We start from the raw sequence: 21,646 nt of genomic DNA on the forward strand, positions 1-21,646 counted from the left end.
AATATGGATTCGATGTCTAGTCAGTTTCATCACTCAAACACTTGAAAGATGAACTGACGCGAATCCAAAAAAGGGTCAGTTTAAAGATTTAAAACTTGAAGAACTTAACCACCAAATTAAAACAAAACCATGAAGACAATGCTACCTAATATGCAGTGATTGGGTGTTTGATGCATGAACATGGTTTTGTGGCTACAGTTTCAATGAAACACAAGAGGTAGCTCAAAGCTTTTTAAAATGTAAAACTCCTAGCCATAACAAATGAGCATTAAAACTAATTTAAGCACATAATTTCAAAGATAGATTTAGAAATATTCGATGAAGAAAATTACCCATAAAATATGCTTGATGCTCCTAGGAGATCTGAGATGGAGATGAAAATGAAGCTCTCAAAAACTTTTCCAATCTCAAATCCCAAAAAACAATGAACCCTAGATTGATCTTTTAAAGAAGGCTTGATATTCAGACAAAAAGGGGACCAAAAAAACCATGTTTCATGTGCAAAATCAATCTGGAAATATCTAGAGTTGAAAAACACTATTGAGGAAAAAGTTGTCAGAAAGCCCATGTGGATTGTCTTAAAGTGTGAGCCCAATTCATGTGAAAGTAGCGAGAAGTTTTGACTAGACATAACCACTAGACAAAATGAATTGGAAACAATGGTATGAAATGCATACGTATGAACAAACCTTTGATGAGAGAAGTTAAGCTCTTGAAATGATATTCTCAGCAGCATGAACCCAAAAGTAGCATTTTAACCCTAAAACTAACTAGAGCATGTGGTACAATTTACAACATTTGACAAGGGAAGCCAAACAATAAATCTAGACTTCACATGACCATTGTCCATTTGATAAATATAATATTTCTTCTTATTCAAACAAAATGACATGGAGAAAGAATGACCAAAGAGTGATGTGTAATATACTAACCAACGTTTGAAGAAAATATTGGAATAAAATGTGGACAATGTTGGAAAAGTCTTCATCCCGATGAAGCACTACTACCACTTCACCTTGATAGTTTGGGACATTCAGAAACGAACAATGACACATTAGAATTCCAAACTACCAAGGTTTGAAGGAGGTAGAGACCAATATTTTTTTACCATGCTCTACAAGTGGTAAGAACAAAACCTGAACTAAAATCTAATCTATGTACCAAATTGTTTCATACAAAACATTCTATTTTTTCTTTTTTTGCAGTGAGACAAGATTCAAACAATATACAAGGACTTCAAGAGTGACAACACCATCACAATAGATATTGAAAGTTACAAGATTAGTACACAACAACAAGAAGACTCGTACGTACAAACTTTATAGTACATAAGCATTCAAGTTCTAGAGTTACTGTAAGTGTAAATATAAATGATATCATTATCTATCATCTAATGCTATCTAGTGATCTGCTCACCTATCATACTTATCTTTTCACCAAAAAAATGTAGGTTGGATTGTGGGATCTTTGTCATTCATTATCGACAACAAGTACAAGAGGGCAAATTGATAGAACCCACTTTTGACAAGAAAGAAGTATTCAAGAAAAGTGCTAAAATTGTAACCACATTGGTGAATCATGCAAATAGTTATTCAAATGGACAGCAAGGGGTGCTTGAAGAAAGATGCAACTCTAGGAAAAAAAAACAACAATACTAGATGGTTATGATGAAGAAGACATTATTAGCCTGTGAATTAATTAATGAATGTAATTTCATATCGCATTATATTACTAGATATAAAACAATTGTGACAATTATAATAGTTCTACTACATATTACATCATGAATTTCAAATTATATAATATAGTGCATTTGATAAAATTTACAAAAATAAATTCTTATCATTTTTGAACAATAATTTAGTTATGTCTATTGCAAAAAACTGTCCATATTATTATCCAAAATTATCATTAAAAAATATATAATTTCAACATTAAAATTAAAATCATTTATGCACAACAATAAAAAAAAACGGACATGTAAATGAAAGTTGACAACGAACACTGTTTATGAAAATAAGTTTACACTATTTATGAAACTAAAAATAAAATATATTTATTCTTTATATTTTAAAAATTAAATGATATCAACAAGTGATCCAAAAGGTACAAACAAAATGTAAAAAAAAAAAATTCCAAACAATAATACAAAAATAAAGACCAATAAAGTTTCCACAAATTTCACCAACTACTCAAGCTATACACACACCATCCCCGTGCAAACAAACTTCCATTAATGAATCCAGCCAAACTTGCATTTCCATAAACTAGAAAACAAAAACCTAGCAAAAGGTCATCCGTTCTCCGTATCATCCATTCTCCATCACCCAAGTTCTTCACAGAAAAATCGAGAAGAATCTGTCAAACTCCATCAACAACTTCTTCGCACAAATCTATATAAGAACAAACCAAGGTAACAATCCTACTCTATTCCTCCACAAATTTAACAATTTTATACTTAGTTCACTACTTGCATAAATTAGATCAACTCGAATCAACCACAAACAATGACACGTAAGAATTTAAACACCATTTTAATGAAATCAACTTTTTTCTCTTCACCCAACATCATTTCATCACAGATCTACAAAACTAACACTTTTTACTAACTTAGCTTGTAATGTATAAACTTATATCATCCTAAATTGCACTTACTACTGTAATTTCATCTTTGTGCTTTACTCACTTCAACAAAATAAAAATATTTATGTGGATCTACAAAATACTTTGTGTTTTTCTCAGTTTCATAAACAATTTCTTATGTTGGTACACTTTCATAAACAGTTTGCAAAATATCTTCAGTTTCAAAAATAATTTACAGAAAAAAAATATCACGTACAAAGAAGGAAACTATTCATCCACAGATTGAAAACATTCCCGAAGAAGGCATTGTTACAAAACCAACGCAAAGCACATAGAAAAAAGGGCACAAAAACAATCACAACAAAGGAAAAAATACGATAGAAGTTAAAGAAAAGAATGAAGATGGATCAAAGAGGCAGAAGAAAACCTTTCAAACACTGCAACAGTCGACAGTGACTATGAGAAAGAAAAAAGAAAAAGCCTAAGCTGTTTCCGAATCAAACAAGGAGCAAAATGAAGAAGGCACAGTCCATGATGAGGGAATACAACAAACAATTGAACACAATGATGGGGAAGAAACATTCCGAGAGAAAAGTGTTATATTAATGACAAAAGTAACAGATCAAGAAGTAGACACTGAAGCTCTCAAAAGCAATGATGTGCAAGGCAACAAATTGTTTTAAGCTTGAAATAATCTCTTTCGGTTTAATAAGAGGATTTGATTGAACATTATCCTTGATGAGAAAAGCAACAAACTGATGGCTAACAACTTTGTTTTTCTTCTTTCTAATCATACCCTTGCATGTATGCACATTATACAACTTCCGAATAATGAAAAAGTCATTAATATCACACTTAGACGCATACACACACCAAAGACAACATTAGATTCCTTCCTAGAACACTGAGCACTAATCCAATTCTTATCATTCTTCAAATACTTCAAATTGAAACCCTATTCAACAAAAAACTTCTTCAACTTATCTCATAAATCAACACCATCTCCCTTCAAAACTTGCCCCTCAGATTCTATGTAACTATTTCATTCACATGACATATAATTATGGATACCATAAGAACACCATACTTCCTAAATAATCATTTTCACTAACAATAATCATAGAGCCTGTTGTACATCACAAAGAAGATACGTTATCCGTAGGTAATAAACTATAGAATGAGCACATTTATCGATAACTAATATTTATACGACAGATTTTCCAACAACATCAAGAACCAGCAACATATTCATAACATCTACACCATAATCTAAGAGACAAGTAGGATTTTCATTCAAAGCATATCGCAACTCAAAACAACCAAGTCTCAAACCCTTAAACCTAGAACAAAGATCAATACAAATTTGATCGAATGTAGAAGTTGATCAAATAAAACTAACACCGAATAAACCACCATATGTAAACTGAGCTAGTTTACCATTCTCTATAACTATTTAAAAAAAAAAATATTACAAATCAATAAACAAATATTAATAACACATATAACAATAATCAACAACAAAATGTAAACATAACCACAATTGTTTATGAATTTGTTGCAAAACTGAATTCAATATTTTTCAAACAAAACAATAAATGTTTTTGAAATCATATACATAAAAAATAAAAAAAAAATAAAAAAGAACAAAAAACTAACACTATTTTTAAAACAAAACAATAAAAAACAAATAAAAAACTAAAAATTATTATAATAACCACTGTTTCATAAACTATAATAAGACTTTCACTATTTCTAAAATGCTAAACACAGCCAGTGTGATGAACAAGGGAAAATTCCTAAAAAATTATGAAAACTAATGGAAAATTAAACTAAAACATCTACCCAAAACATACAATATAAACAAGACATAAAAAATTTAAAATAAAATTTACCTGCAATTCTTCAAAATAGCTACAAATGGAGAAATTCAGAAACTGAAATATTGTAATCTGAACACAAATTAACCAACAAAGTATCAGTCAATACAAAACTAAACAAATTATTTGCAAAACAAAACAACAAAATTGTCTTCAACCTTGTAATATAATGATGATAAGCTCCAATCAAAAAATGAAACTCTAATGAAACTACGAAGAAAGACGATCAGATTACAGAACTCCAGTAAAACGATGAACAACAATGATCAAGATTTCAAAATGGACTCTCAAAACCGTCAACCAGTTCCAGAAAAAGGATCGAAGAACTCTATTCTACAAACAAAGCCTTCTTATTTCAAAATAACTAAACTCACTGAAAACTAAGGTAAGTTAACCTAAAATATTAGGGGTAAAATCAACAAATCAGCATGTTATTTTGGTTTGGCCATTTTAGTTAGCCTGATTGAGTATTGGGATTTGTACTAACTATTAAATAAAGTTCTAACATGACTTTTGGTGAAAGTCAAAGTTTCCAAGCCCTTTTGGTTAGTTTTCCTAATAATTAATGACACCTTGTGTTACTGCTGTGGAGCAAAAAATAATCCCATAAATCATGGAGGCGACACGTAGATTTAAAGATGGGAAAATATTTTGTCCCATTGTGCAAAACACAAACTTTTGGGGCCACTTTGTAAATGCACAAATGTTCACAACTTTATGCTATTACAATCAAAACCAAAAAATTACAAAAACTTCATTGATGGAGCAAAACCGTTTGTCATTTAGTGATTTTGGGCCTTTATGTAAAAACATAAACTTTTGGGTAAAGTGAAATACACAAAAGTATCAAACTTTATGTAATTGCAAGAAACCCCCAAAAGTACCCCACTTGTAGGGGTGGCCAGATTTGAAGAGAGAGATGGTGTGAAAAACTTTTGGTGAGTTTCACAATTCAAAAGGTGAGAGGAAAGTGGTCGCTTAGTACTACGGTCTAGTGGTATTCCTCTTCACTCGTAAGTTAGAGGTTTTAGGTTCGATTTTCGGCAAAGAAGAATTTGAACCACACTATCGCTAGCCTTGTGAGGCTTAGTCTACTCCCTCACCCCCTTAGTGTAGATAATGAGTGGAAAAGTACCACAAGTGGCCCTCTACTATAGTGATGGAAAGGAATGATGCCCTTGCACCACGGTGTAGGTTCGAACCCCGTCAGTTCCTTAATCTAACATCTAATCTAACAAATCTATTGTTTGGCAAAAAAATAGTGGAATACTACCAATCTAATCACACAAACCAAGACAAACAAAAACTAAACTAAACACGAAGTAATTTTGAATCAAAACTCCCAAACTTTTTGTTCTTGTTATGAACGTGAAGAACACAACAAGAACAATGAAGAACATTCATGAAAACACATAAGAGTTTCATGAACATTTTTCATCCAAAGAAACCTAAAACTCCCTCAAACAAAAGACGATTAATATATTGACATACTTGGGTACTTAGGGGTTCCTATTGTCACTTTAATACTCTTTGAACAAGACAAACATGAACCCAAAAATCCACCCATGAATTTGCCAAATTTCCCCCAACAAAATGCTCTAAATTTTAGCTCCAAAACTCATGCTCATTTGAGCTACATCTACAACTTTTGAGATGACAAATTTTCACTCAAAATTTACATTCCAAGAGGCAAGAATAAAGCTCGTAACTATTACAATATTCAAATCATAAGCTATGAACAACAAAACTCAAAAGGGTTCACCAACTACTAGACATAGGATCTTGATACTACTTGTACGAAATTTTTTTATAAACTAAGTTCATTGAGCAACATAATACATGCATTTAACAATGGTTGAAGCATGCTTGTATGCACTCTAAAACAAAATTTAAAACATGAAATTTGAAGCTTAGTAGTTGTGTTAACCAAGACTCAACTAAAATCAAAAGGAGAGTTAAGGTTTGTTATACCTTTGAAGCACCTTTTTGCTTAACAAAGGTTAATCACCCATGAAAAGGCCTTCAATCTTTTTCATCCTTACTCCTTGGCTCCATGAATATGGATATAAGAAGTTTGCTTCTTGGTTCTTTGTCTTCTTGGATTTGGATGGAAGAATAGACTCTTCAAAAACCACCAAAGTTGGAGGCCTCTAAGTTTCAACACACGGATGATGAAAGGAAAAAGATGAGTTATATGGGAGGAAGGAAATGCTAGCTTCCTTCTCCCATATGGCCAGCCTCTCTAGAGAGAAAGAGAGAGCTTGTGTTCTCTGATCTTTCCTCAAAGAAAGCCCAAAGAGGTTAAAGCTTTAAAGTTGCTTTTATACCTCTTTTCAAGTGAATGGCAAACTTGTAGTAAGTCCACCATCACACTCACCCTAGCATGGATGGTTAAAGCTATAAAGTTGTTTTTGAAATAATTCCCATTTAATTTTAGTTGTCGTACAACTGAAACTCAATGGGCCTTGTAGATGAAAATCTATTTGGGCCCTAAAATCCGAAACGAACTTAAATTCTAAACAAACCTTTCGTATGATTAATTAACATATTAATTAATCTTTGCATATACAATAAAACTGTTTAATTGTCCTTACTCAACTTCATTATGTCCTTCAATCATTGTCTTACACGGTGTGCAATCCATTAGGTTCCTTTTAGTGAGGCAATGAGTGATTAGAAATCTTACTAATCAATTGTGAATTGAAACTTACTTTTCCTTTAGTGATTATACATCTTCAAGGATTCCACAAACCATGAGTGGCACCTAGCAATATGTCATGGCTACATAAGCTAATCAAAAAAGGTTGGAGAGCCTATTTAGTTTAGGATTACAATGCAATACAGATTTTCTCTAATTTAATACTCTTGATCACATTGTTTGGTTGATAGCTTATTCATGTCTACTATCCAATATGATTCTCTTGTCCATATGATTACCTTGAATGTGATTTGAAACGACTTCCTAAATCTCATTTGTACTCTGGCAAGGGATTCTTGATCATAACATAGAGTATTATCCCTCAACGGTTTAAAGGTTAGAGATCCCTTGTTTTACATTCACATGCTCACATGAGTAGTAGCTTATTCCCAGGATGCCCTCAAACAGAATGCCTTTAACACAGTCAAAGACTAAGACCAAACCACAGGACAACTATGATGTCTCAGGTCAAATGATTATTTTGCATTATCCCAACCACGAGTTCTCGAGTCGCATGAATATGAGAACTCCTTGTTGATAGCGTTCAATAGACTCACTCTCTATTGAGCACCTACATACTTGTCCTGGTGTCATTCACACCAATGACTGAAGACTAGTCACTCTCCTAGTAAAGAAGACATAGCATGTACTGACCAGTCACTCTCATGAATCTAACTTCTTTAGATCACATTCTATTATTACATATTAATTGAACTTATCATTTAAGTATAACGTTTAATAAGACGGCTTTAAACAATAATCTTTCCCTTTACACTAAACTAGTTTAGTTTAACATGAAATGCTTGTAAAGTATCATCTTATGATTGCCTTTTGGGCACATTTCCAACAGGATGTTAGAGAATGAGTCTTATACAAGCAAACCATTTCTCCTAAGGTTTAGGAATTAATATTTTAATATAATTCTGATTGTATTCCTAATTTGCAGATATCCTTACTTGTACACTAAGTCTACACATTTGTATAAATAAGCATTTATGCTATGAATATAATTATCAAGTTTATAATTTCTACATTCTATCTGTTTAAAAGTGGCCACAGAATTTGTGAACTTATAATCTTCTGTTGAGCAGGAAATATTTCTGGCCCGCTTGGAAACAATGGTCACTGACCAAGCTGCCATGCCACCCTGAGAAATACCTAAAAACACACAGGCTTTTGAGTTCCTTCCATATGGAGCAAGAAGAAGAGTTTGTGCAGGCTTCCCACTGGCTCATAGAATGTTGCACCTTACTTTGGGCACCAATTTGACTGGGAGCTTGGTGGAAACGTCACTAGAGGCAACATTGATTAGAAGGACAAGTTAGGGATAACAGCAGCAGTGCCTAAAAAATGCTCAACAATAGGTCAAATTATGTGGCTGGCGATGGCTTATAATCGTGTTTCTTGGAAATAATTATGTGCACTACAACAAAAATGGCCACTACGCACAATAAATTGTATGTGCCCTTTGAGGCCAAAAAGCACCAACAATTGTGCTCATAGACCAATAGCAACAGTGCAGCAACTAAATTTGTATTTGTGCCCTCTATGGGCATCACCTTTGCTAAAAGGGCACACAATACACTGTTTGGTGCTCAAAGAGGCAGGCACAAATAGTCCACTGTTTGTGCCTGTTTCTGACAACTTTATCAGAAGACCTTTTCTAGCCATATTGACACTAATATTATAATTGTGCCAACAAGAATTAAATATAAAAAAATCAAAATTAAAAAGACTGAAACTGAATTGAGGAAATGCAAAAATTTAAATTTTCATAAAATGAAAACAGCCTACAACCATGAAACGGAAAGTAAGCACAAACCATGTTAAGCACCATGTAAGCACATATCAAGAAAATTCCAAACTTTAGAAAGCTACAAAAAGATAGTATAAGATCTTTAATTTGGGAACTCAACATAACAAAGATAGTATAAGATCTTACACTGAGAGAGTGGAGCAGTTAGAGACCTACACTTTACAGATTCAAATCTCCTCTTCTTAGAATTAACATGCATTGTACCCTCAAAAATGTTAAAACTACATTTTCAGAAATAGAATAAAAAAAATTTGAAATTTGGAATTACAAAAACCATAAACGCTTAACCTATCTTCCTTTCAAAGTTCTCCAAATTTATCTTGGACCCTGCTTCCTATAACACCACAAACACGCCAAATAAGTACTTTACTTAAAAATTCAAATTTCAATTCTCATAATTATTTGTTTAACCCATTAAAAATAAAACTCAAATTAAGGAAACAAATGAATAGATATGATATCAACACTCTTAGCAAGAGTAAGGTAATAGGAATTTCATAAGTCACAACAATGAATTGTAGCTGGATTCTTAACAATTGCTAAATACTAGATTTCTTACAGCTTACACACAGTTTGCCAAAGCTGAAAGCTAGTTGGAAATTAACAGCATCATATCAAGCAATTTGACGAGAGCATACAAAAGCTAGTTGGAAATAAAATTAACTATAAAGGGAAGATTAGGAGAAAATTTGGAAGAGACTTGAACAAATAAATCATTTGCCACTTTCAGTACCAGAGCTGACACACCTTGACCCGGAATGTCCACTAGGACCCTGAATCGAGCCGTGTTGGCTTCGTCACTTGGTTTGTAAGTTCGTAAAATAAAGCGTTGACCGCCACTTGAATTGGTAATTGGCGGAGATCCAACCGTTGAATCGTAATGAAACTTTAGTATTATGTTCTAGAAGTTTAATGTGGACATTCCAAGTCGGGGTGTGTCAGTTTTGGGGCCCGAATCGGGATGTGACAATTTGGTATCAGAGCCAATCCTTGGCCGTGGTGTGTGCTGACGAGGGCATCGGACCCCTAAGGGGGGTGGATTGTGACATCCACATTGCCCGGGGGAGTGGATCATGTAAGCCTTATATGCATATTCTCATCTCTACCTAGCACAAAGCCTTTTGGGAGCTCACTGGGAAGTTCTCATGTGAATTCCCAAAAACAAAATCATGAGGGCGTGATCGGGGCCCAAATCGGATAATATCGTGCTACGGTGGGGTCGAGCCCGGGATGTGGTGGGGGCCCGGGTCAGGATGTGAGAAGAGCAATTTGACAATAACATATCAAAGTACAACCAGTGCCAATTCATTTGATAGAGATGGAAGAGGAAGCAAGAAGGGGCTTGCAGGGTAATGCAGGACTTATGGGTGTTGCAGAAGCTGCAGAGACAGAGAAAGGGAAAGAGGAAGCAGATCAAGCCCGAAGTTCCGAACGGGATGAAGAAAGTATCATCTATAGTCTGGTAATCCCATTTGTTTATAGCAGACTTATTTACCATATTTACTTTGACACGACCAATCAAAATGACAAGGTTCAGTTCACAGTTAATAAGTTATGCATCAAACCGCACACAGAAGGAAACAAAGAATAAAGCTGGATGCCATGCCACATTGCCACTAAGAAAACAATGTTATATATTTGAAAAAAAATGGATGAACTGTAAAGTGACTATAACTTACAGAACAATATCCATATGCCGAGGAGCATAATGTCCACCGCCTAATCCAAGAAGAACTTTGTTCTTATCCTTCTCCTTAGAGCTCCAATAATATAGAAAATGAAGTTAAAGAAGCATCAAACTTTGGTTAAAATTGCAAACAAAGACATGAGCTTTTCATGAAAATCAATATACCCGTTCCAGTTTCTAACAGCAGCTCCCCCTCCAAGCTCAAGTCCTTCCCAAACTAACTGCAAGCCCAGAAATTGCCACCAATTTATTCTCAAGAGTTGTTTGTTCTATTAAACTTCTTAAGCTCAGGGTAAACCAGAAACATTATGAAGAGAGGACAAGTATTTATTAAAAAAACCAACAGTAGGACGTATCAATGACTTGCTTAAATGATTGAAATTGGTAGTTGTCTACTTAACTAGAGCCATAACTTGTGCTGCATCTTGCCTCTTCCAGTACTCATCCGTGCTACCTATATCAACCAAGTAACATAAAAAAACAATAAACCCTCAAATGCATAGTAAAAAATATGAAAAACCATGTCATATATAGAAGCTTCAGACTAAATAACAGCTTTCCAAAGCCAAATATACCATTGGCTAATACATTAATTAGTACATATACAACTCAATATTTGTTAGTTCATAAAAATAGCCAATCACCTTCTAGTCTAAACCTATTCAAAGTGACAGCAGGTCACTTTCCATTCGAAGCAAAAATGGGTCTGTTTGAATCTGAACCAGATCAAATCCCCTTTTGATTATAACCCAAAAGAGAAAAAAGCTCAGTTCCCTTGTGTTTCAAACGAACCCTAACCCTAACCCTAAAATTAATCACAAATTATTAACTAAATTAACCAATACAAGTTCTAAATTGTTACCATTTTACCTAGAATGAAGTGGAGAGGAAGGAATCACATTATGCAGGCACTGAACTGAAGGGGAACTGGGGATGAGATGAGCGTTGAGGCTGACTGATTTGCAAATTGTGTGTGAAGGAGAATGATTTCCAAAGTCTGTGAGAATGTGTGAACTCGACTGAAGACTTAAGTTGAGACCCACCTATTCGCAGTGTGTGTGAAATTTGAAGGGGAAATATTTGCAAATTCTATTTCCGCGTGACTTGAGAATTGAGATGAAAGGTGAGAGAGACAGAGAGAAAGGGAAATAGCAAAATTTGGAGAAAATATAGAGAGAGAGCCTAGGGTTGAAGAGAGGCTCGGTTCGATTAGGAAAGGGAGAGCCAGAGAGAGAGGAGAGGCGGAGGAATTGTGGAGAGGCTAGGTTTGAATGGGGAAACACAGAGATGCAGAATGAAGGAAATGAGGAGAGAGTGAGGCGTGAAGATTGAGGAAAGTGTTTTGTTTAAAACATTATTTTAAAGAAAGGGCACAAAAAATCCACCTTTACTTTAAATATATTAAATTGTAGGACACAATTACAATTACAGTGTCATTGCAAATTAATAAAAAAATTTCATTGCTAACATTAAAGCGACCAAGGAAGAAAGGCACAAATTCATAATTGTGCCAACATATTCTTTTGCTATAGAGTGATTTATTATTTATTAATATTTATCAGACACAATTTCGAACATTTGTGTCATAAAAAATAATTTTTAATTACTAAGATATATTGTCTATCTGAAGACCCAATGGGACGTACAGTGATTTATTATTTATTAATATTTACTGGACACAATTTCTAAGATTTGTGTTAAAAAAAAAGGAATTTATAATTACTAATTCATTTGTATATCTGAAGACCGATTAACTTTTGCGCAGATACCAATGACCCTAAGGGCACAATTGTTGGTTATGTGTCACTGCAAGAAGGACTTTTAATACAGTAAAAAACAAAAACACTTAAGATAATGTCAAAAACCATATCACCAAGTATCAAAACAAACCTGCTAACAATCTAAAAAGTAGTTCAAAAAGATACAAATCTAACAAACATTCAATGCATATGGAAATGATCCATTGTAAATCTAAAACACATTACTTAGTACTACGGTGTAGTGGTATTCTTATTTACTTGTAAGTGATAGATCTAAGGTTCGGTTGTCACCAAAAATGATTTTGAACAACAATATTGCTAACATATTTTGAGGCTATAACACTGCACAGTAATAAACAGCTCTATACCATTATTTACCACAATTTTATAAAATTAATTTTTTGGTCTGCTAGAGGTCAAGACAAATGAAAAAACACATAAAGTGTTGATGACAAACAATTTTATAGACACAAAAAGTTTTTTGTGCCCATCTTTAGTAAAAAAGTTGTCATCTAACCCTACTCGGCACGGTATATGTGACATCCCACATCATCCAGGGGAGTGATCCTTATATTTTTATTCCCATCCCTACCTAGCACGAGGCATTTTGGGAGCTCACTGGCTTCGGGTTCCATGGGAACTCCGAAGTTAAGCGAGTAGCGTGCAAGAGCACTCCCAGGATGGGTGACCCATTGGGAAGTGCTCTTGCGCGCTACTCGCTTAACTTCGGAGTTCCCATGGAACCCGAAGCCAGTGAGCTCCCAAAAGGTCTCGTGCTAGGTAGGGATGGGAATAAACATATAAGGATCACTTCCCTGGATAATGTGGGATGTCACAGTTTCCTTGCCCATTACTGTTTTGTGTCTACTTTTTTTAACATTGGGCACAAGAGATGGTGCCCTCTATAGAATGGGAACTATTTAAGCTTTTTGGTGGTCAAACTGACACAAAATTCTCAATTGCGTCCTTTATTTTGTACCCAAAGCTTATTTTTCTTTTAGTGGTGGTGGCCGAAAAGTTACCATCTTATTTGCCAAAAATCAATAAGGTTCAAAGTGATCTCACATTTATCGCATTTTTATTGGATAATGTTGTCGAATTATGCATACTATCTTGAAAACCCTAATCATGCATTCAAATCACTTTTTTCCTCACCAATGAATTAAATAAATCAATTAGAATTAAGGATAATAATAAAATAAAATATAAATAAATAAAAAAACAGTGCAAAATTAGAAATCGTAAGTCTGGAACTTTTTATTTTTTATTTTTTTATACGACGATATATTTACATTAAAAAAATAGAGAATTAAAAGTATTAAATTCATCACGAAATTCTTACTTAAAACATCTCATTTAAAAATGCAAAAAAATATTAGTAAACTGTAATATTATAAAGTGTTATCATTTTTCCTACCTTATGGTCAAACACGTTTATTGTTATACGAAGAGTAGTATTAATATAAAAATGATTAAGGTGGGTTGTCTTGTCCTCCGAAAGTCCAAGGGATTAATCCAATCAAACGTTGCCATTTCAAGGTCTTCTGTGGGTAGATGCGTCACACAAATATACCAATTAATTTCTTTCAATTTACTATGGTTATATGAGACAAAATGATTCCTTCAAATCTTGTGTTGATTCCTTCAAAATGATTCTCTAGTTTCAAAAATAAACTAATTTAAAACAAAATAAACACTAAAAATTGATTAAAATATTTACATCACTGCCGAAGAACAGGTCGTAACTTCTTTATTTATTTATTTTTTTTGTCGAAGGTCGTAATTAATTCAATAATGTTCTTTATTACCTTTTCTAAACAATAATCAAAAGGCTAATATTTTGAGACTTTCCTATGAAATCTAGTTATAGATTAACAAAAACTTTGCTCAGTCTGCTCACAACATCCTACTGATTTTAGAGAGCAAAACCGTTACAATGCTTCATTTCTTCAACTTCAATGAGTGGAATTTTCTTGTCTGCTTGATAATCTTCTTTTTACCAGTTCTGCTCTTCTTGATCCGCCGGAGTTCATCAAACTCGAGTCACCGTAGGCTTCCTCCCGGACCAAAAGGATGGCCTGTAATCGGCAACATGTTCGACCTTGGCACAATGCCACACAGGACTCTCACTGACCTAGGACACAAGTTCGGCCCCGTAATTTGGCTTACACTTGGTGTGAGAAACACTATGTCAGTTCAATCTGCCAAGGCAGCTGCAGAGTTTTTCAAGAACCATGACCTCTCATTTGTAGAGCGCACAGTCAACGAAAACGCTAGAGTTCATGACTACCACAAAGGTTCCCTGGCAATGGCCCCGTACGGCACACACTGGCGCGTGATGAGGCGGTTAGTGACAGTGGAGATGGTGGTGAACAAACGCATCAACGAGACGGCTTTCATAAGAAGAAAGTGCATAGACAACATGCAGTTGTGGATTGAAGAGGAAGCGTCCAAAGTCAAAGAAGGGCGTGGGGTTCATGTGGCGCGTTTCGTGTTCCTTATGACTTTCAACCTTCTTGGCAACCTCATGTTGTCTAGGGACTTGGTGGATCCGAATTCGGAAGAAGGGATGGAGTTTTTTAAAGCAATGAATGGACTGATGGAGTGGAATGGGAGTGGCAACGTGGTAGATTTTTTTCCATGGCTGAGGTGGCTTGATCCGCAAGGCTTGAAGAGGAAGATGAAAAGGGATCTTGGAAAAGCTATACAAATTGCCTCTAAGTTTGTCAAAGAACGCTTCCAAGAGAGGGAGTTGGGTGGAGAGAAAACTAAGGACTTCTTGGATGTGTTGCTTGAATTTGAAGGCAACGGAATTGACGAGCCAGCTAAAATCTCTGATCACGATCTCAATATTTTCATACTGGTAAGTTTTTTATTAGCTCTAAATTAACCTTCAAATTTGTTGAAATGTTGTATTGTCATACTGCTTGAGAAATTGTGAATTTGGATTATCATTAGCTTGATTATTGCCTTAACGTTGCGTTCGAGATTGAAACCTGACAACATATATATCTCGCACGAGAACATTAATTACCCTTCACGTTTCACTTGAGGAATGAATGGTGAGAAACTGAAAATGTGTGGTGTGGTGCAGGAAATATTTATGGCTGGTTCAGAAACAACAAGCAGCACCACAGAATGGGCATTGACCGAGCTGTTATGCAACCCGGCAACGCTTGTCGAGGCGAAAGCCGAGCTCAATCGAGTAATAGGTCCAAGCAGAAAGATTGAAGAGAGTGATATCGACAATCTTCCATACTTGCAGGGCATAATTAAAGAAACACTCAGATTGCATCCACCAATTCCTTTCCTAGTACCAAGAAAGGCAATGCATGACACCAGTTTCATGGGGTACTTTGTACCCAAAGACACACAGGTGTTTGTGAATGCTTATGCAATTGGAAGAGATCCAGATGTGTGGTGTGATGAGCCGACGTTGTTTAAGCCCGAGAGGTTCATAGGCTCAAAGACTGATTACAAGGGGCAGAATTATGAGTTGATTCCGTTTGGAGCTGGGAGAAGAATGTGTGCCGGTGTGCCTCTGGCTCATAGAATGCTGCACCTTACATTGGGGACGTTGCTTCACCAATTTGATTGTTCACTGGATGCAAATGTTACTAGAGAAACCATGGATTGGAAGGACAATTTGGGGATAACAATGAGAAAATCTGTGCCATTGCTAGCAGTGCCCACGAAGTGCTTCTTATAGGGTTTGATCAAGACTTTTGATATGTCTCATCTGATTGTTTCTGGACAACAATCTTGCATGTTATTTTATTTTATTTTTTTAACAAAGGGTATTATCTACACTAAGGGGTGGGAGAGTGGGCTAAGCCTCAAAATAGGCTATCAATAATGTGGTTTAAATTCGTCTTTGACAATAATCAAACCTAAGACCTCTCACTTACAAGTGAAGAAGACCTCTCACTTGCAAGTAAAGAGGAATAACACTAGACTATGGTACTAAATAGCGTGCATGTTATGCTTTTTGAATAGTTGACTTTCACCATTGATGTTCATGTGTCTTGAATGCTTGGTTCTAATCGACTTGTTTAATATTGGAATATTGTGGCCAACACTAAATTTATTCACTGAAAGACGTGACAATGTTCTATTAATGCTTTTACCAATGGCCATGATAAGAATCCACTTTGACGCTCATTTATTTTGAAAAACAATGCTTGGCTCCTCAAGATTAAGGAGGAATTCTTACTCAATTCATTTAGTGACCGATTCAGATAAATTCGTATTTCTAGTCAAAATTGTTCATATTATAATTTACTCTGTTAAAATCATCTCTATAAAAAACTAATTTTATAAGTTGTCTAGTTAATCAATTGTAACAAAAAATAGACAATTTTTACTGAACCCTTCTATTTATTTTTATACGATTAGATGATTGAAACATTATTGCTAATAAATAATAATATTACGTCAAACTGTTACTCAACTTATATGCTACAACAACGTTGTATTATAAGATGTGTGAAAGCCACAAGTTGGGTGAAAAAAGTCTTAAAATGAAGGTTGTATGGCATTGTTGAAGAATCATTGCGTAGAAAAGGAGATCAATTGAGTGATTACGCATGGTTTTTTATTAGTAAAAATTACATAACAAAAAGTTACTCATCTGGATTTTGCCTTGTAGTTGGTATGATAAGGGTCCAACCGGCTACCTAATGTCCTTAAGTGATTGGTCTTAGTTAAATCAGAATCACAATACGGACAATGCAGTCAACACATGGACAATTTCTGACCGTTGATACATACGAAGAACATAATTAACCAACAGTCAAAACTTGCCCACAAGGACTAACCATAGCAAAATATGATATTTCCAAGTTAAAGACTGGTTAGTGGTGTTACAAGATACAGCCTATGCTTGGTTCAGTTCGGTTTGAGTTCAATTTTGGTCAACTCAGTTATCTTCGATTGTTTTCCCTTGGTCTGCTTCGGTTTCCCGGTTTGTTGGTTTTTTTGCCTAATGCGAGCCTGTACTACTTCCGAAAGAGGAGAGATTTTTGCCTTTTCACATCTTGCAATCCTCTTTAGACATTTCTTGTAGTCATCGGATTGAATAGATCGAATGAGAATCAAGGAACAAAATGAGGCGTAGGAGTCGAGGAGGGCAAAAGGGAGTGCGGCAATCATTTCAACTTCCAAAAAACAGATATGGATATGTCAAAAGAGCAGTGCAAATATACCATTCCGTGATGCCGCAGAGTTTCGAATTACAAGATAGGCTTTACAAGAAAGTGACCGTTGGCCCCCGATTCATCCATCATATGAACAAATGAAAGATTCTTTTGAGTTCCAAGAAGAAAAACAAAATACAAAAAGAGAAGCGAAACGTGTTAATTTGATGCTTTAAACATCTCAATAGTGGAGTTATTCGATATCCGATCGCTTAGAAATACCTCTTCGAAGTGTTGTCATGTAACTCATGCTTCTCTAAATCACTTCATTGATTGAACATCATCATCTTATAATGCAAGTTCAAAACGCTATTGCCGTCTCCAGAATTTGTTGAGAAATTTCATCCCGTTTGAGCATATAATCATCGTATGGTCGGCTGCCACCAGCATCCCGCAAAGCCTTCCTATTAAGTTCGTGAACCATGCACATGTAGTTCAGACCTATGAGAAGCTCTGTAATTGCAGCTTCAGTTTTAGCCTGACTTGCAAAGTAGAGGGTCTGGACCAGAAGCACATACGTCTTGGAAACTTCCTGCTGCTTCATAATTTTGCGGTCAGAATGCCACCGTATCATGTTATGGGCTAGTGGAGCAAGCCATTCCAAGATCTGCTCCATCGCCAGATTCCACCCTCCTGCAAGGTCGGGATTATAGACAGATGAGCCCATAGTTTTGGCATATGACTTCAGTCTAGCTCTCAGGGCAGTCCTTATAGTTTTGGTCAACATATTGTAAAGATTAGATCTTTCGTCAAGGCTGATCAAGTGAGGTGATGAAGCTATCTTTTCAATCAAAACAATCACATGTGCGTAATGGAGCGCTAGAGCAGCATCGCCAAGGGTAGACGGTGGAGCATTCAGTAGTGTACATTTTGAACTGAACAGGGATGGTTTAGAATAGATGCCATGACTGAAAGATTGGGATCCCATATGTGTGTACTTTAAGCTATCAAAATGTTTGATACCAGTACTTCTCAACCTCATAGAACCACCCATTTCAGGCTTGCAGCTCTCAAAAACAGGAGAATTACTTCCACCAGTCATGCATCCTTCAAACGTACCAACATGAGCAAACTGTTTGGGTTTTAATTGGGAGTAACTTCCATGTTGGATGGATGACTGGTGATGAGGTTGCTGCTGGTTGTTTGTTCTATTCTTGTGAGCATTAAGCCTCGTCTTTGCAAGCAACCTCCCAAGAGGTCCAGACCCACATAGATTACCATCAGATGGATGAACAGAAGAGTGCATAAGAGCAGAAAATGAATGACTGCGAGAAAGACAAACGGAATTGATAACTTCAGAGCTATCCATTCCCTGTCCCAAAGCCATTTGATGAAATCCAAAGACAAGCTTTATCCTATCTAACATTGTAAAAAGGGATCTTGCCAAAAGTCGGACAGTGTCATCATATGTTCTACTCCATGGAGACATCTCTTGTAAACCTTTTACTTCTTGACGCCGCCACATTACCTTCTATTGAAACTTGAGCAATTTTACCCGATTTACATCAGGATTAGCGCGCATTCTACTCAGCTCAGAGTTTGCTCAAGCTCTGCCAGCACTTCCAGCTCCTGGGATAGTTGCATTGTTGCTTCAACAAATCTCTTCATTTTCTTCACTTTCCTCTCCATTTTCTTCCACTTGTATGGCCACCCAAACCACTGAAAACCATTCTCCACAGGGTCATCAAAAAATTCTTCAAAACGGTGATACACAGGGTCGGTGCACTTCTTCCCAAGCCTGACAACAGACACTGCCAGATATCCCAAATTCTCAATTGTCTCATTCACTGCAATTTCCATCAAGTAATAGTCGTCATCAGACACAAGCCTTCTGACCCCAATCGAGTTAACAACCTCTTCCCTCAACCTAAGCATCTCATTCTCACTCACACTATTCCATAAATCAACCACCTTTAACATCAACCCAGCAACTTCAAACGCCAGAATGCCAATCACCGGCTTGTCAGCCTCCGCCACATGACTCCATGAGAACCTCAAACTACCGAACCAGGACTCAGACACGATCTCACTCCCCATTTAAGCACATACACTGCAAAGTGCAAACTAACCCAAAACAGAAATCTCAGTAGATCTCTTTCCTGTCCCAAAACAAGAAGTTGAACTTTATTATATTGTTAAACACAAAACAAAATCACAATTTCTTGACCCAAAAAACCACAGAATTTCATAGATTTAACCCTAAATCCCAAAATCCACCTTAGCTCAATGCTGAACCCAAACACTAATATACAACAATTCTGGTTCTAACCCTTCATTTGGTTGCTCGGTAAGAAATTGAAAATAGGGAAACAAACAGTAACTGAAAAATCAATTCCCCCCCGCATATCAGCAAAATTAATACCCAAAAATCAAGTAACGAAATTAATATTTTCCCGGGTCCCAAACACCAGAATCCCAACATTTTTTCACCAACCAAACAGCCCTCACAGATTCAAACGACAGTACACCAACACAAGCATATGCATTGGTATCAACTCTGTGCATACATACAGTAGGAGGAAAACTCACCCTTTACCTCGAACAAGGTGGAAGCTTGACGTCAATCTGAAGCGCAGAACCAAACAGAAATGATTGAGCTACAGAAACAGAGGAAGGAGGAGGAGGGTTTGAGCGATTGGGGGTTCGAGTTGGAGGGAGTAGGTTGGTTTTTACCGTACGCACCACCTGCGTACATATAGCCGCGCCCGCAACGCGGAGGATAACAAGGGAGACAAAGCTCAAGGCAAAAAGACTCCGAAACAAGTATTAATCGGTCCAATCGAGGTGAAAAAACAGGATACTACATGGCTAGGGGATACTGCAAATTCTTTCCATTTTTGGTACTTTATTATAAAAGCCTAAACGGACGGTTAGTTTCCGTGGGGATACGATAGTCGAATAATAACTCTTGTGGTAAAACTAATTAGGATTTAAGAATTTGTGGTGAAATATGTTAAGATTTATATTTAAAATTGAAAATTTCATCTACTCTTCATCAATTATTAGCAAGTGAGCCACACATATGAGGCTAAAACATAACTCTTTATTAATTGTTAGCACATGAGCCTCATTTGTGAGTCTCATGTGCTAACAATTAACGAAGAGTTGACGAATTTTTCAATTTTGAGTCTAAATCCTAACAAACTTTCACCACAGAAGCTTAAATCCTAAGGTTTGTACAACATGAGCTATCTTCCGAGTACCCTATCACCACGTGAACTAGTAATCTAATTAGGCCTTTTTATATTAGGCTCACCCAATATGTTTATTTAATTTATTTTTTCTACTCATAATTACTCGATGTACTAACTAGCTATTGATCTAATTGTATTTTTGTCCCGAACACGAGGTTTTTAGTTTGAATTCTTTACTTAATTGATGTGAGAAAACTTACTCGTTATATATTTTTAAACTTAGGTGATTATGAGTATTATTAATTACGAGATGCCATGTATCCTAAATGAAGAACCAAAGTGCATGCATTAGCACTCCTAAACAAGTATTATATTAAAGTTCGAAGGCGTAATCTTAAACCATTGAATGTGGCCACAAATATGAACAAGCGAAGCATATAGGTTGAACAACTTAAAGACACTAAAATACGTATAATTGGTGTAGTATTTGATTCTATGATCCAAAAATGATTCTTATTTTTTTATGAGGAAAAAGAAGGCATGAACGTTATTTATATCATAAATGTGACATTGTCAAGTCAAAAGTGAGTATATTTTTGGAGGATTTTGGTGGGTTAAGGCATCTAATCTATTCTATTAAGAGAAGAGAGCTTGTCATCTATTCTATTCTATTCTATTAAAAGAAGAGAGTTTGTCAACTTTTTGCCCCTTTTTCTTCCAATTTTGCCCTCACTTTTGAATACACAATGTTGACATGAGGAGGGCAAAATAGTAATTTTCTATCTTTTGAACTTTTTCCCCTTTTTTCCTATTTTGCCCTCACTTTTGACACACAATATTTACATAAGAAGGGCAAATAGTAATTTTATATCGAAATATTTACATAAGATAAAAAT

General features: G+C 35.6%; 1 protein-coding gene, 1 long non-coding RNA gene and 1 pseudogene across 6 annotated transcripts; 1 reads left to right on the forward strand and 2 right to left on the reverse strand.

Moving 5' to 3' along the window:
* Positions 1-8,062: 8,062 nt before the first annotated feature.
* LOC148691271 (uncharacterized) lies at positions 8,063-12,015 on the reverse strand. Of its 4 annotated transcripts, none has more exons than XR_015955427.1 (5): positions 11,532-12,015; positions 10,827-11,115; positions 10,654-10,734; positions 9,101-9,308; positions 8,063-8,450 (listed from the first exon to the last, which is right to left on the reverse strand). It is a non-coding gene; the product is annotated as an uncharacterized LOC148691271 (long non-coding RNA). The 4 variants fall into 4 exon arrangements; XR_015955428.1 differs by lacking the exon at positions 8,063-8,450 and having other exon boundaries at positions 8,905-9,308; positions 10,827-10,882; positions 11,063-11,115; positions 11,532-12,012; XR_015955429.1 differs by lacking the exon at positions 8,063-8,450 and having other exon boundaries at positions 8,905-9,308; positions 10,654-10,727; positions 11,532-12,013.
* Positions 12,016-14,320: 2,305 nt separating this feature from the next.
* LOC137712081 (cytochrome P450 76A2-like) lies at positions 14,321-16,212 on the forward strand. Its single transcript, XM_068451227.2, has 2 exons — positions 14,321-15,284; positions 15,516-16,212. Exons 1-2 carry the CDS (start codon positions 14,358-14,360, stop codon positions 16,128-16,130), a joined length of 1,542 nt encoding a protein of 513 aa, XP_068307328.2. The 5' UTR covers positions 14,321-14,357; the 3' UTR covers positions 16,131-16,212.
* A 1,571-nt stretch (positions 16,213-17,783) lies between these two features.
* Positions 17,784-20,265, reverse strand: LOC137713636 (protein PSK SIMULATOR 1-like; annotated as a pseudogene). Its single transcript, XR_015955415.1, has 2 exons — positions 20,146-20,265; positions 17,784-19,715 (listed from the first exon to the last, which is right to left on the reverse strand). The product of XR_015955415.1 is annotated as a protein PSK SIMULATOR 1-like (transcript).
* Positions 20,266-21,646: the final 1,381 nt, after the last annotated feature.

Source organism: Pyrus communis, chromosome 14 (genome assembly GCF_041283825.1).
Source record: "Pyrus communis isolate YQ-2024b chromosome 14, ASM4128382v1, whole genome shotgun sequence".
NCBI classification, from domain to species: domain Eukaryota; kingdom Viridiplantae; phylum Streptophyta; class Magnoliopsida; order Rosales; family Rosaceae; genus Pyrus; species Pyrus communis.